The sequence below is a fragment of the Aquarana catesbeiana genome, linkage group LG02 (assembly GCF_042186555.1).
Source record: "Aquarana catesbeiana isolate 2022-GZ linkage group LG02, ASM4218655v1, whole genome shotgun sequence".
Classification (NCBI taxonomy): domain Eukaryota; kingdom Metazoa; phylum Chordata; class Amphibia; order Anura; family Ranidae; genus Aquarana; species Aquarana catesbeiana.
In genome coordinates, this window is record NC_133325.1 from 188,112,180 (window position 1) to 188,125,953 (window position 13,774).

The window sequence follows — 13,774 nt, forward strand, 5'->3', positions numbered from 1 at the left end:
GATAAAAGGTGTCCAGTCATCCACCACTACATAATCCCCCCCCCCCCCCAAAAAAAATTAACTTACAGATCCAAAATGACCACATAAACTAATACAGTTGTAGATAGCTGTTGCTCAGGCATCACTCCCTTTTCAGGTTCAACAGGACAGGCTTCAACAATGTATTAAATAAGGCATAAGGGGAATCCATGATGGCGCAAAAACAGTTTTGTTAAACTGAATATACCAAGATGGCTACCACCACACACACAATGCAGATCAGTCAGTATGGGAAAAGATTGGCTACAAGACCACAGGCAATGTTATTGACTAGTGCTTTTTCTTGGCACAGCTACCACTGTTTGGTTATTCTTTAGGGGTGTTTAGGACTCATTATAGGACTTACGTTAAGTGGTAACGTTTGCTGAGGGCTAAGTTTTTTAAGGTCAATTGAGGGTTTAAATGTTTACATGTTTAGCTATAAGTTATAGTTTAATTGTGGGAATGGAGTGACGGGGGGGGGGTGTATTTGGGGTGTAGTACCAAGTCATTATTTATATTAATTAAAGTTTAGATAAGGAAGGGTTAGAGTAGTGTTGAGGTGTGCTTTAATGTAGGGTATGCATTTATTTAAATCTTACAGGAGCTACAGTTTTGTACTTTTAAACTACAAGCTCTAGACTCCCAGAGCGAAAAAAGAAACATTTGTGCCTATTGTTAGTCCTGTAAGTCATGCTAGGGAAAATTTCAGGGCTACAAGTGTACATTATCATTTACAAATCCAGCATTATTTTTCTCTCTGACCTGGAGATAAGGCCATAAAGTGTGTATATCTTGACATTAAAGCAGCAATCGCCAACCAGCAGTCCATGGACCACCGATAATACTGGAGAAAATTTTGGTGGTTCTGCCACAAATCAGCATTGTGGCAGATGTCTACCCGATGCCTCCTCTGTAGGTCCGGATCCTGTGAACTCAGAGGGAGGCACTGGTGCAGAGAGCTGGAGGTGAAGGAGGGGACTTCCAATGGCAGCGCTGATCACAGACTGTTGGAGGGAGCTCAAGCTTATGGCTTGATAAGGAGGTTACGATGAGTCTGTGTAAGGCAGCAGTGTGATGCAGAGGAGTTGGGGTGGGGGGGGGCCAGAGCACCAGAGAATTGTGTGTATAAGGCATGTAAAATTTATGTTGGTGGCCCAGGGGATTCAAAATTGTGAGTGAAGTGATCCCTGAGGTCCAAAAGGTTGGTGACCACTGCATTAAAGTACATGTTTTGTTAACATTATGTGCAGCAAAGTTTTTGATTCAGTGATATCATCAAATACTGTGGTTCACATGTTGGATGAAATGCAAAGCATTTTAACACCTATACCTAATTACTTCTTTTATAATTTTTGTGCAGGACCTTCCCAATGCCATGAATGCTGCTGAGATCACAGACAAGCTGGGTCTTCATTCTCTGCGTCACCGCAACTGGTACATCCAGTCCACTTGTGCCACTAGTGGAGATGGTCTCTACGAGGGGCTGGACTGGCTAGCCAACCAACTAAAGAACAAGAAGTAACAACTCCCATCCCTACCTCTGCCTCCCCAGTGTGCGCCTGACTCTTTCTCCCCAATCCCTTTCATCCAAAATTCCCTCCTCTGCCAGAGAAGGATGGGTTTGGCTTCTGACAAGACCAACTCATCCCTTCTGGTCCCACACTCGCTTACTTTGCCGTTTTGGTTTGGGGTGTTTTTATCGGGTGCCGTGTTTCTTCTGAATCATCCAGCTGCTGTTACTTGCTCTTTATTTGTCCTTTCGAGATTTTGGGTGGGGGAGGACTTGTGAGATTTGGCAAAACATGCCATAGCAATCTACCCCCTGTAGACAGGGTCGGTAAGGCAAGGATTCGGGAGCTGTGCTGTTTTGTGTCTGTATGTTCTGTGGAAGCTCCCTGTGCTGAAGACTGAGAGATGTATTTGGCTTATTGTGTTTGTTTTTCAAGGCAGGTTGTTTCAATGCTTCATACAAGACAGTTTAGTGATGCAACAAAGTAAACTGTACTTTCCTTTGTTTTGAAGGAAAGTTTTGTTAAGGTTGGGTCTTATTTAATCACTTGAATTACTACTGTAAAGCCATTGTATAATCTATCCACCTTTTATTATAAAACTGGATAATCTGTAATCTACTGAATATGGAACTCATTCCAGATATGTACTGTGGTATAAATCGGCACAGAGTTTACACTGCAGTGCTGACATGGTATTCCACCACTCCGGTGCTCCACTTTGTGGCACATAAGAGCTGGCTTTTATGCTCTGTTTGAATAGAGGGGTTAAAATGAAATGTATCGCAATAAAGATTCAAAGGTTGTGATCAAAATGGAATTGGTATGCTCTGATCGTTACTGCTGACTGCAAAAGCCATAGTATTTCCTTAGTAACTGTCTTGAGCCAGTGGGAGAGTTAAATGTATATGAACTGTGCATGTGGGTTGTGCTTTTAATTTCTAAACACCTGCTGTAATGAAATAAGAGGTTATTTGAGCACATTGTGCTCCAGTAGTTAAAACCTCACCACCCTTATTTATAATGACTGGAGCAGCTCCCAATGATGTCACTGTAGCAGTCTACACTCCTCCTGTCAGTTACATCACTGGGAGTTCATCCAGCTGGTAAAAAACACATGCATCTATTTGCATTAAATGTTATTACCATTTTTTTTATAATCTGCAATGACACTTCTATTCAAACTTGATGGTTGTGAAATCTTCCTTTTTGTTTTGTTTTTTCCTATATGCTTTCTCTTGATAATTCTTCTGTATATGAAAGAAAACAGAATATTGCACTCATGGTTTTAGGGTGAATCGATGTGTAACTTGTTACTCTCCGTGAAGCAAAAGGCATGACAGGGATTTAGTGTTAAGTTGATTCATCTTTACATCATAGATTTGAAACAGATTTTCCAAGTGACCTTTTTTCTGTGTGCAGAATGTTTTCAGATGGAATAATGGGGATTATTTTCTTCAGGGGAACTGGGAATACAGAACAAGATTATTTTTTGTATTTTTTTTTTTTATTTCTAATTCAGAACAAATTCTAATATATTGTGTCCTTTGGGTAAGTGTAGTGCAAATCAGATAGGTCAGCATCAATTCAAAAACAACTGAAATGCCAATTGCTTTACATCTTGCTGAGGAGCATTTTTATTCTAAGTGGATATTTCTGAAGGTAACTAACAATAACTCCATTCAAATCTGATCATTTAGTTGTAAATAGAGGGTGTATCTTGTGTGTGCACTTACCTTCAGCTCTAGGGCCCTGGTAATTTCTTCTTGTTCTACTGTCAGTGTGTCAGAAAATGATAATTGATGAGACAGACATACAGGGGGTGAGGATTAAAGTGTACATTTTACACTCAATCAGATTCATAATTGTGTTGGGTTTGCTTTCCATAGTCATCGGTTAGATTTTTGCCTTTGAGTCTTGATTATGCAACCACTTACATTAATAACGGGAGTATTCCACAAAAGAGGAAAGGTTGGTATCTTGCCTATAGGTTTGATAGTTCTGCAACACACTTGTCTGACCATTCCATTATATTTTTACTTATGAACAGGTCCAAAAGGATATAATACACTCTTAAAGCGGTAGTAAAGTCCACTTTTTCAGTAGTACCTACAGCTAGGCCTATAATAAGGCTTACCTGTATGTACAGTGAAAATCTTCTAAACATTTAGGTGATATTCGCATCAGTAGCAGTCGGTGACATCACCGGCCTATGCGCACTGCGCTCTGAATGGACGGTACTCTCGAGTGTCACGGCCGTGACTCAAGCGGCTGAAGCCCGCAAACCCGGAAGGAAGACTGGGTGAAGATGGAAGCCCTGTCAGCAGTGACAGCGTGCTGCTAGAGGGATCTGTTTCACAGGTAAGTCTTTCATAAAGTGCTAGTATAGTCTTTCATAAAGTGCTAGTATGCTGTGTAGGAGGACTTTTTTTTTTTTTTTTAATAACTTTGCTACTGCTTTAAAGATTTCTTACACAGTCCTATACAAAATAAAGCAGGTTTGATACAAATATTAGAGTGGACCACATAGAGTTGACTTGTATAAACAATTACATTAGTAAACCTATTATACAGAGAAACCTTATTTGTGCCCAAGGTAGTTCCATGATCCTGTGCACTATTTACAAAGGCTAACATTTCACCACCAAATGGTGTAAGCTACATCCTGCCCTCCCACAAACAGATGAAGTCACCCAAGTTAACAATAGAGGCACTCTTGTTGGTTTGTTAGAATGTAGGGTGTCATTTCAGCAATGAGAAGGAGGTGAAGTTAAAACCATTGCAAACTATGCTGATTTGTGGGAAGAGATTTCTTTGTTTATTAGAGGAACTGGTAAACACTGGTAAGCCTCGTACTAGGCTTAAACTATCTGTACACTTTTTAGATTCCCCCCATCCACACCAAACAGTGTGGATGAAGGAATCCTTCCTGCCGGTTTATGTTTTCAGCAGCCGGGGGAATCTGGGGTTTCTAAATACCCAGTGACTGCATCTGATTGGATGCAGTTCGTGCTCAGCTGCTAGTTTTCCACCCAGCTCCTTTGACATATGTTGATTGAAAAACTGACATTTGATCAGCTGGGTGGTGCTGAAAGGGCCGCCCAGAACTCTTATTTCCAAAATTCAAGCAGTATTTTGCTAGCTTTTTAACAGTATTTGGTCGGTTCCCTTTTTATAAAGTATTGCATAGCATGTCATTCATGTCAGTATTTCCACACAGCTCCACCTCAACAGCTAAGGGAAGTAGTACTTGCAGAATGTTGGCCAGCAAATAAATAATATAGCAAACGTGGCAAAGTGAAGCCACGCTCCTGGAGATTTGGTAAATAAAGAAGGCTGTCTTACAATGAAATACATTTGAAAGAAGTGTAGCAATTGCAGTTTCTTCCAACCGCAATTAGGAAAATTTAACTCTATATATTTGGCCTTGAATGTTTTCTTGCACCCCAACAATTCCAAAAAGCATTATCCAGGAGTCAGATTTTTTCTTTGACTTGACTAATTCATTATTTCTGATTATATCTACACATCCCTGCAAGTTCCAATCAATTACATTAAGAATATTTCAAGCTTGTCAGCATTACTATTCTGTCACAATATAGTCTTCAAAATGTAGGTTCATGGTCCATTGTATATATCTATCCTGTACTTCCTTCCTATTTTCAAGACAGTATTCAGAATTCCAATATTAGACTTGCCATAAAAATCCATACATTATTAGCTTGCCATTTTTGATCCGTATTATTTAAGTTGAAGTAAGGCTGTATTAAGTTGGTCACACACCAGCTGATCTGAATGCTCAAGTGGACCATATTTTCCCAATCATTGATGTACTGTATGTATCCCAAGGGGTACTTTAGCCATGTTCAGACGGTGCTTCTGACCAACCCAGTACATTTGAAATACAGGTTGACAGTTTTAATTAATTGTGGACCATGCATCAACTGGTTCTGAATATATAGTTTAGGTTACATGAGAACACACGGAATATACACAGAGGATTGACCTAAATGTACACATGCTTATAGGGGATGATTTGGATAAGCCAGTCCATACAAGGAGGTAATTTGGGGTAAATTAAGTCTTTGAAAAGAGTTCTGAAATGGTCACCTGGTAGGTTAAGCAATAATGAATGGCTAAGCTCGACTCTACAGTCGTGTCTCTAGAGTTCCTCTAGAAACATACAACACATTTCTAAACTTACTGTTATTATTTATTGCTACTTCATTCATATGACATAATCATACCAATTCATTTCTTAAATACTTTTGTAATCACTAATTTCATATACAGTATTAAGCTCACCACCAGCTTACTTTGCCAGGCCTTATGTGATCAAAGTATCTAAGTGAGGGGTTGTCCTTTTTGCCAGATTCTCACTATTTCCAATGCTACACTTAGAAAAGGATATGATTTGTTAGTTTCAGCAACAAAAATCAGTTTTGCTCCACATACCCTACAAAATAAGATCTTGAGGGCATAAATATTTAAAACAAAATAGTCATGTGCCTGGATTTAATTTTATGGCTGGCATAGACTTGTTGGGTAGAAGGAATGAATCTGTGCTGATTCAGTAGAAAAGCTAAAGCGGAGCTGCACTCAAAAGAGGAAGCTCTGCTTGTTTGCACCCCCCCCCTCCACTGCCACATTTGGCACTTTTTTTTTGGGGGGGGGGAAGGGGAGAACGGGTACCTGGTTTTGACAGGTACCCGCTCCTACTTCTGGCTCAGTTCGCCGCCGGAACTACAGTATTTGTAGCTGCTGACATAATTTTTTGGCGGAAGCCTGGAGCTCCTCTTTAATGGTTTGCCATTTGAAAACTAACAATTTTTAAAAGAGTTCAGAGCCATTGAACATAATATTGACCATATTATAAATATGGTAAATATCCTGAGACCTTGATTACTGGTAAATGTTGGGAAGAGACCCAATCTGGCAAATGTGCTGGGAAATCTGGCTGGTGGATAGACTTCAGAAATGCAATAAATCTTCCAACACTTGTGCCAGTAAATGGTTGGTGAGTTATATGCCACTTTATGAATAGTATCCAGTAGGCTAGTTTATATAGGTCCGCTCCCCTAAGAAATCTTTCTTTTCCTTTTCTGACTGCGAACACTGCCGATATATCTCCTGTCTGTAACTTTGTTTCCTTTCATCACTTGGGATTTTAAATAACACAGAAAGGAAGAAAAGGCTGGACATCAGGTTCCAGTAGAATATTTGCTGTAGGAGGACCCTGGTTGGTAGGAAAAGCAGATGCTGCAGGTCAGAAAAGGAAAAGACAGATGTACATGAATGGACATGACATGGCATCTCTTTTGGAGGGCTGCAAAGATCTGCTGAAAAGTGTGAAATCATTTAATGTATATTGCCAGCTGAAGCTTTCACGGTGAAAGACCTCACTAGGGACAAATAAATGTTCCTAGAGGTCAGAATAATGGATTGTATCCATTTAATCACATGCTGGCATAATGCATCCAGGTAAAAAGGTGTTTTAATATATTTAGGTGGAATACTAGCAGTATTTTGTTCAGAAAATACATTGAGGCACATTCAAGTTTTTTAGGAATGCTTGCCCATTCACTCATTTTTCATATATATTATAGAAAGGAAAATGAAGGAAGATGTGGTCAGGTCTCAAAGTGGTTCTAGGGTTGAAGGTTTTTTACCTTTATGCATTAAGGTAAAAAACCTTCTCTCTGCAGCTCCCCCCCCCCCCCCCCCTTGTACTTACCTGAGCTTAATCTTGATCCAGCGCTGTGCAGGAGAGCAGGGTCTCTCTTGGCTCTCTCTCCTCATAGATGCAAAGAAAGCAGCTTCAATCTGCTGTCAATCACAGCCAGTGAGGAGGGAGCGGGGGCAGGGCCCAGCTGTGCTCTGCGTGTCTAATTGGCTCGGGAGCAAGCCCGCATGAGTGCCCCCTCAGCAAGTGGCTTTCTATAGTGGGCACTTGACGGTGGAGGTGGGAGCCAGGAGCTAAGCGGGGGACCCGAGAAGAGGAGGATCGAGGCTGCGCTGTGCAAAACCATTGGACAGAGCTGGAAAGTATAACATGTTTGTTTGTAAACCTTTCATTTTTTTCATTTTTTAATATCACTTTAAGCAGCGCTGAGGGATTGATTACCCTTAGACAACTCTCCAAGAAGTGATGGCCCTGGTTAGCTCTTTATTCAAGTGGGGACTAGAAAGAAAGGAGCCTAAAAGCAGAACGTACAAAGTCCAGGTTTTATGTTTTATTCAGAATCTTGTTTTTGGAGCTCAAAGGGTCCCCTTCATCAGAGCTGTGTTTTTTTATAGCAATGATGAAAAGGGATCCTTAAGGCTGGGTTCACACTACTGCGAATTGGAGGTGGGTTTCCCCACCTCCAATTCGCATGTCAGGAGATTGTGACCATCTCTCTATGGAGCCGGTTCACACATCTCTGCAGCGGCATCGGTGCGAATTGCACAGGAGTCCTGTGCGTCTTCTGGTTCGTTTCAGGTCAGAATTCAGCCAAAAATTTGGTCTGAAATCGGACCTTAAACAATGAACAAGGCATCACCAGACCATGCTGCGGTGTGAACCCAGCCTTAAACTCTCAAACATGTGGATTTTTTTAAGCATTTCATGGAAGGACAGTTGTCTGTACTTCCTACATGTCATCTGTGAAAAGAAGGAATGACTTCACTTCCACAAATGATGCATGTCCTATCTGCCGCTGGTGGTGGATAAGCATGCAGAGTTGTTGACATTAATGTATGCCTCAGACACAATTGTATGTTGGAATTAGCCCTCTGTAGTGAAAGTTCAGGTGGCGCGGCATGGCAATTTTTAAAATGTTTATACTGTTAAGTATTTTTTTTATTGTTGCGGGCCCTTTTTATAGCTGGACACTGCAATGTACTCCACACTTCACCTACATTTTACATTCCATGCATGAAAGGCAGTCTGCAGTGTGGAGCTCGTAGTGTCCCACATAATACTGCAAACAAAGCCCTGTTTGAATGACAGGTTATGTGATCAGGCTGTCTTTATCCAAGCTTATTTTTAAATGAAACGAATAGCACTTTGCTTTGGAGTCATGAAGCATAATGCACATTTTTGAAGTACAACGCTGTGCTTTATAAACATACTGTTTTACAGTGGTACAGCCACACTAAGGCAATAAGGCTGCTATATAAATGGGGACCTACGTGTTGGTGATCTGCCTCTGTTATTTCCTATGTGCTATCTTCTGGTCACAAAGACTCACAGTATAAACCAGTGATGGTGAACCTTGGCACCTCAGATGTTTTGGAACTGAATTCCCCATGATGCTCCTGGACTCTGCAGTGTAGTTGAGAATCATGGGAAATGTAGCTCCAAAACATCTGGGGTGCCAAGGTTCGCCATCACTGGTATAAACCATGCTAATTGAGGCTTGCTGTAAAACAGCTGGTAGAGGAAATGTAGAGGCATGAAGTGCCAATGCCTATGCAATCTTGGGAGAAGTTGCAGCCTTGGTCCCCTATGACTGTGTCAGAATGAATCCCTTTCCCAGAATGGCTACCCATAGACTCCTGGGTATACTAAATCCCTTCCTGCCCTGGTGTGTTGAAAACAAGTGGCATTTATAAACCTGAGCTGCCATTATGCGCTTTCAGACTATGTAGTGCAATTTTTACATTAGGGACCATTTTGTTTAATCCAGTGATGATTGGTTTGATATTTATTGATATTGTTTGGTTGTAATTAGGTTATTCTACATGTTTTTTTCTTCTCCTCAGTTAATTGATGCTGTTTGCCTCAGTAGACTCTTTTCACTTGTGCTCTTCTCTATCTCTTTTACCTCTGGTCTGTGTGATGTATAGTGGAACGTATGGTTCAAGCTGGGTATTTTTTTGTTTGTATATTTTGGAATGTAAGCTGTATGTGTTTAAAAGAAAAGAATTAAACCACTGGAAGCAAAACATGGTGTCATTTCTTTTTTTTTACATATTGTAAATGTTTTAAAGGTATTAGGATTTGGAAGATGGCATACATAACTATGCATTAATATGCTGCATTCATCACCTACAGTAAGACCTATTTCGTTCTAACATGCCCAAATAGCCAACGTGGCTGCATGTGAATCAATACCTGTGTTTACAGTGCCTTGAAAAAGTATTTATACCCCTTGAAATTTTCCACATTTTGTCATGGTACAACCCAAAACGAAAATCATTTTATTGGGATTTTATGTGATAGACTAACACAAAGTGGCACATAATTGTGAAGTGGAAGGAAAATGATAAATGGTTTTCAAAATTTTTTACAAATAAACTTGTGAAAAGTGTGGTGTGCATTTGTATTCAGCCCCTTTACTCGGATACCCCTAACTAAAATCTAGTGGAACCAATTGCCTGCAGAAGTCATCTAATTAGTAAATAGAATCCACCTGTGTGTAATTTAATCTCAGTATATATACAGCTGTTCTGTGAAGCCCTCAGAGGTTTCTTAGAGTAACTTAGTGAACAAGCAGCATCATGAATGCCAAGGAACACACCAGACAGGTCAGGGATAAAGTTGTGGAGAAGTGTAAAGCAGGGTTAGGTTAAAAAAAATATCCCAAGCTTTGGACATCTCACGGAGCACTGTTCAATCCATCATTCGAAAATGGAAAGAGTATAGCACAACTGCAAACCTACCAAGACATGGTCGCCCATCTAAACTGGCAGGCCAGGCAAGTAGAGCATTAATGAGATTGGCAGCCAAGAGGCCAATGGTAACTCTGGAGGAGCTGCAGAGATCCACAGCTCAGGTGGGAGAATCTGTCCACAGGACAACTATTAGTCGTGCACTCCACAAATCTAGCCTTTATGGAAGAGTGGCAAGAAGAAAGCCATTGTCTGAAAGAAAGCCATAAGAAGTCCCCTTTGCAGTTTGCGAGAACCCATGTGGGGGACACAGCAAACATGTGGAAGAAGGTGCTCTGGTCAGATGAGCCCAAAATTGAACTTTTTGGCCTAAAAGCAAAACGCTGTGTGTGGCGGAACACTAACACTGCACATCACCCTGAACACACCATCCCCACTGTGAAACATGGTGGTGGCAGCAGAATGTTTTCTCTTCAGCAGGGACAGGGAAGCTGGTCAGAGTTGATGGGAAGATGGATGGAGCCAAATACAGGGCAATCTTAGAAGAAAACCTGTCAGAGTCTGCAGAATACTTTTTAGTAGGTGAGGTTGAAAAAAGACACATCAAGTCCAACCCATGTGTGTGATTATATGTCAGTATTACCTTGTATATCCCTGTATGTTGTGGTCATTCAGGTGCTTATCTAATAGTTTTTTTAAACTATCGATGGCCCCCCCCCTGCTGAAACCACCGCCTGTGGAAGGGAATTCCACATCCTTGCCACTCTTACAGTAAAGAACCCTCTACCTAGTTTAAGGTTAAACCTCTTTTTTTTCTAATTTAATGAGTGGCCACGTGTCTTGTTAAACTCCCTTCCACAAAAAAGTTTTATCCCCATTGTGGGGTCACCAGTATGGTATTTGTAAATTGAAATCATATCCCCTCTCCAAGCGTCTCTTCACCAGAGAGAATAAGTTCAGTGCTCGCAACCTTTCTTCTTACTCGCTCCATTTCCAGTACATCTTTCCTCAGGACTGGTGCCCAGAACTGGACAGCATACTCCAGGTGCGGCCGGACCAGAGTCCTGTAGAGTGGGAGAATTATCGCTTTATTCCTGGAGTTAATCCCTTTTTTAATGCATGCCAATATTCTGTTTGCTTTGTTAGTAGCAGCTTGGCATTGCATGCCATTACTGAGCCTGTCATCTACTTGGACCCCTCTCATCTTCTGGGTACCAGTCCTGAGGAAGGATGTACTGGAATTGGAGTGAGTAAGAAGATTCCCCAGAGGTTCTCCCCCTAGTGTATAGATTGCATTCATATTTTTGGCACCCAAATGCATTTTACATTTTTCTACATTAAACCTCATTTGCCATGTAGTTGCACACCCCATTAATTTGTTCAGATCTTCTTGCAAGGTTTCCACATCCTGCAGAAAAGTTATTGCCCTGTTTAGCTTAGTATCATACGCATATTGAGATTGAACTGTTTACCTCATCCTCCAGGTCGTTTATGAACAAATTAAATAGGATTGGTCCCAGCACAGGACTCTGTGGGACCCCACTACAAACCCCTGACCATTCCGAGTATTCCCCATTTATCACCACCCTCTGAACTTGCCCTTATTCCCCATTTATCACCACCCTCTGAATTAGCCTTTGTTGCCAGTTTTCAATCCATGTACTCACCCTATGGTCCACGCCAACGGACCTAATTTTGTACAGTAAACGTTTATGGGGAACTGTCAAATGCTTTTGCAAAATCCAGATACCCCACGTCTACGGACCTTCCTTTATCTAGGTGGCAACTCACCTCCTCATAGAAGGTTAAATGATTCTTCATGAATCTATGCTGATTACTGCTAATGATACCGTTTTCATTACTAAAATCTTGTATATAGTCCCTTATCATCCCCTCTAAGAGCTTGCATACTATTGATGTTAGGCTAACTGGTCTGTAATTCCCAGGGATTACTTGACTGAGTTCCCTAAGTACCACTTGACTGAGTTCCCTAAGTACCATCGGGTGCAAGCCATCCGGTCCCGGTGATTTATCAATGTTCAGTTTCCCAAGTCTAATTGTAATTCTGTCCTCTGTTAGCCATGAGGGTGCTTGGTTACTGAAGCCCCCCGATTCCCTCGTGAAGACTAAGGAGAAGAATAAATTCAATACCTCTGCCATCTCCCCATCCTTTGTAAACAGATGTCCTCCCTCATTCTTTATGGTGCCAATATGGTCTGTCCTCACTTTTTTACTGTTTACATACTTAAAGAATTTCTTGGGAATTTTTTTGCTCTCCTCCGCTATGTGTCTTTCGTGTTCTATCTTAGCCGCCCTAATTGCACCTTTACATTTCTTGTTGCATTCTTTATAAAGTCTGAATGCTGATGATGATCCCTCAACCTTGTATTTTTTGAAGGCCTTCTCTTTTGCTTTTATATGCATTTTTACATTGGAGTTAAGCAATCCAGGACTTTTGTTCGCTCTTTTAAATTTATTACCCAATGGGATACACTGGCTAATGCCCTTATTTAATATGCTCTTAAAGCGAACCTATCTCTCCTCTGTGTTCTTTGTTTCTAAGATTTTATCCCAATTTATGCCTTCTAGCAAGGATCGTAGTTTAGGGAAGTTGGCTCTTTTGAAATTCAGTGTCTTTGTATTTCCCTTATGTTTCCTATTTGTGTGATTTATACTGAAGCCAATTGACCTGTGATTGCTGTTACCTAAATTTCCCCATATTTCCACATCTGTGATCTGGTCTGTATTATTGGTAATCAGTAGATATAGTAACGCTTTATTTCTAGTTGGTGCGTCTACCATCTGACCCATGAAATTGTCCTGCAAGACATTTAGGGACTGGCGATCCTTAGACGAATGCGTGGTTCCCTCCTCCCAGTCCATATCTGGATAATTAAAATCCCCTACTAGGATAGCACTTCCCATCCTTGCTGCTAATCCAAATTGTGATAGGAGGTCCAGCTCCCCCTCCTCCCTCATGTTAGGGGGCCTATAGCATACTCCCAGTATTATTTTCCCCTTAGCTTCATCCCTTTGGAGCTCTACCCATAAGGATTCCACCTCCTCCCTAGCTCCCTTAGTGATGTCATCTTTCACATTCACTTGTACATTATTCTTGATATATACACCTACCCTTCCCCTTTTTTACCCTCTCTATCCCTGCGATAAAGGGTATACCTTTGGTTGCCAGCCAATCATGAGAGCTGTTGAACCAGGTCTCTGAAATTCCCACAAAATCCAAATCCTCCTCGTACAACAGTATCTCTAGTTCACCCATCTTGTCCGCCAGGCTCCTGACATTGGTGAACATGCCACGTAGTTTAGACCGGTCGCATACTATCCTCCTATTGGGTGTTCCAAGATTGCTAGGACTTGTTACTATACTTACCTTGGGTTTATGTGCTTTAGTCAACCTACCACTAATGCCCCCAATACTACCCTCTGGACTATGTTCTGAGCTGACTATCTCTACCTCTGCACCCTCCCCCCCCCCGTCACCCAGTTTAAAAGCCCCTCTAACTTTTTGGCCATCTTTACTCCCAGCAGATCTGCACCCTCCTCATTTAGGTGCAGTCCCTCCCTTCTATAGTACTGGTGACTGACTGAAAAGTCGGCCCAGTCCTCCAGGAACCCAAAAAGGTTCACCTTTC

At 41.3% G+C, this 13,774-nt stretch overlaps 1 protein-coding gene across 1 annotated transcript in view; it reads left to right on the top strand.

The window, feature by feature from the left end:
* The window catches only part of ARF3 (ARF GTPase 3), a 65,678-nt gene extending 56,220 nt beyond the window's left edge, over positions 1–9,458 (top strand). Inside the window, exon 5 of the mRNA XM_073614054.1 lies at positions 1,382–9,458. Within this exon, the coding sequence (XP_073470155.1) occupies positions 1,382–1,543 (162 nt within the window). The 3' untranslated portion in view covers positions 1,544–9,458. The remainder of the gene's footprint in view (positions 1–1,381) is intronic.
* The last annotated feature ends 4,316 nt before the right edge of the window (positions 9,459–13,774 follow it).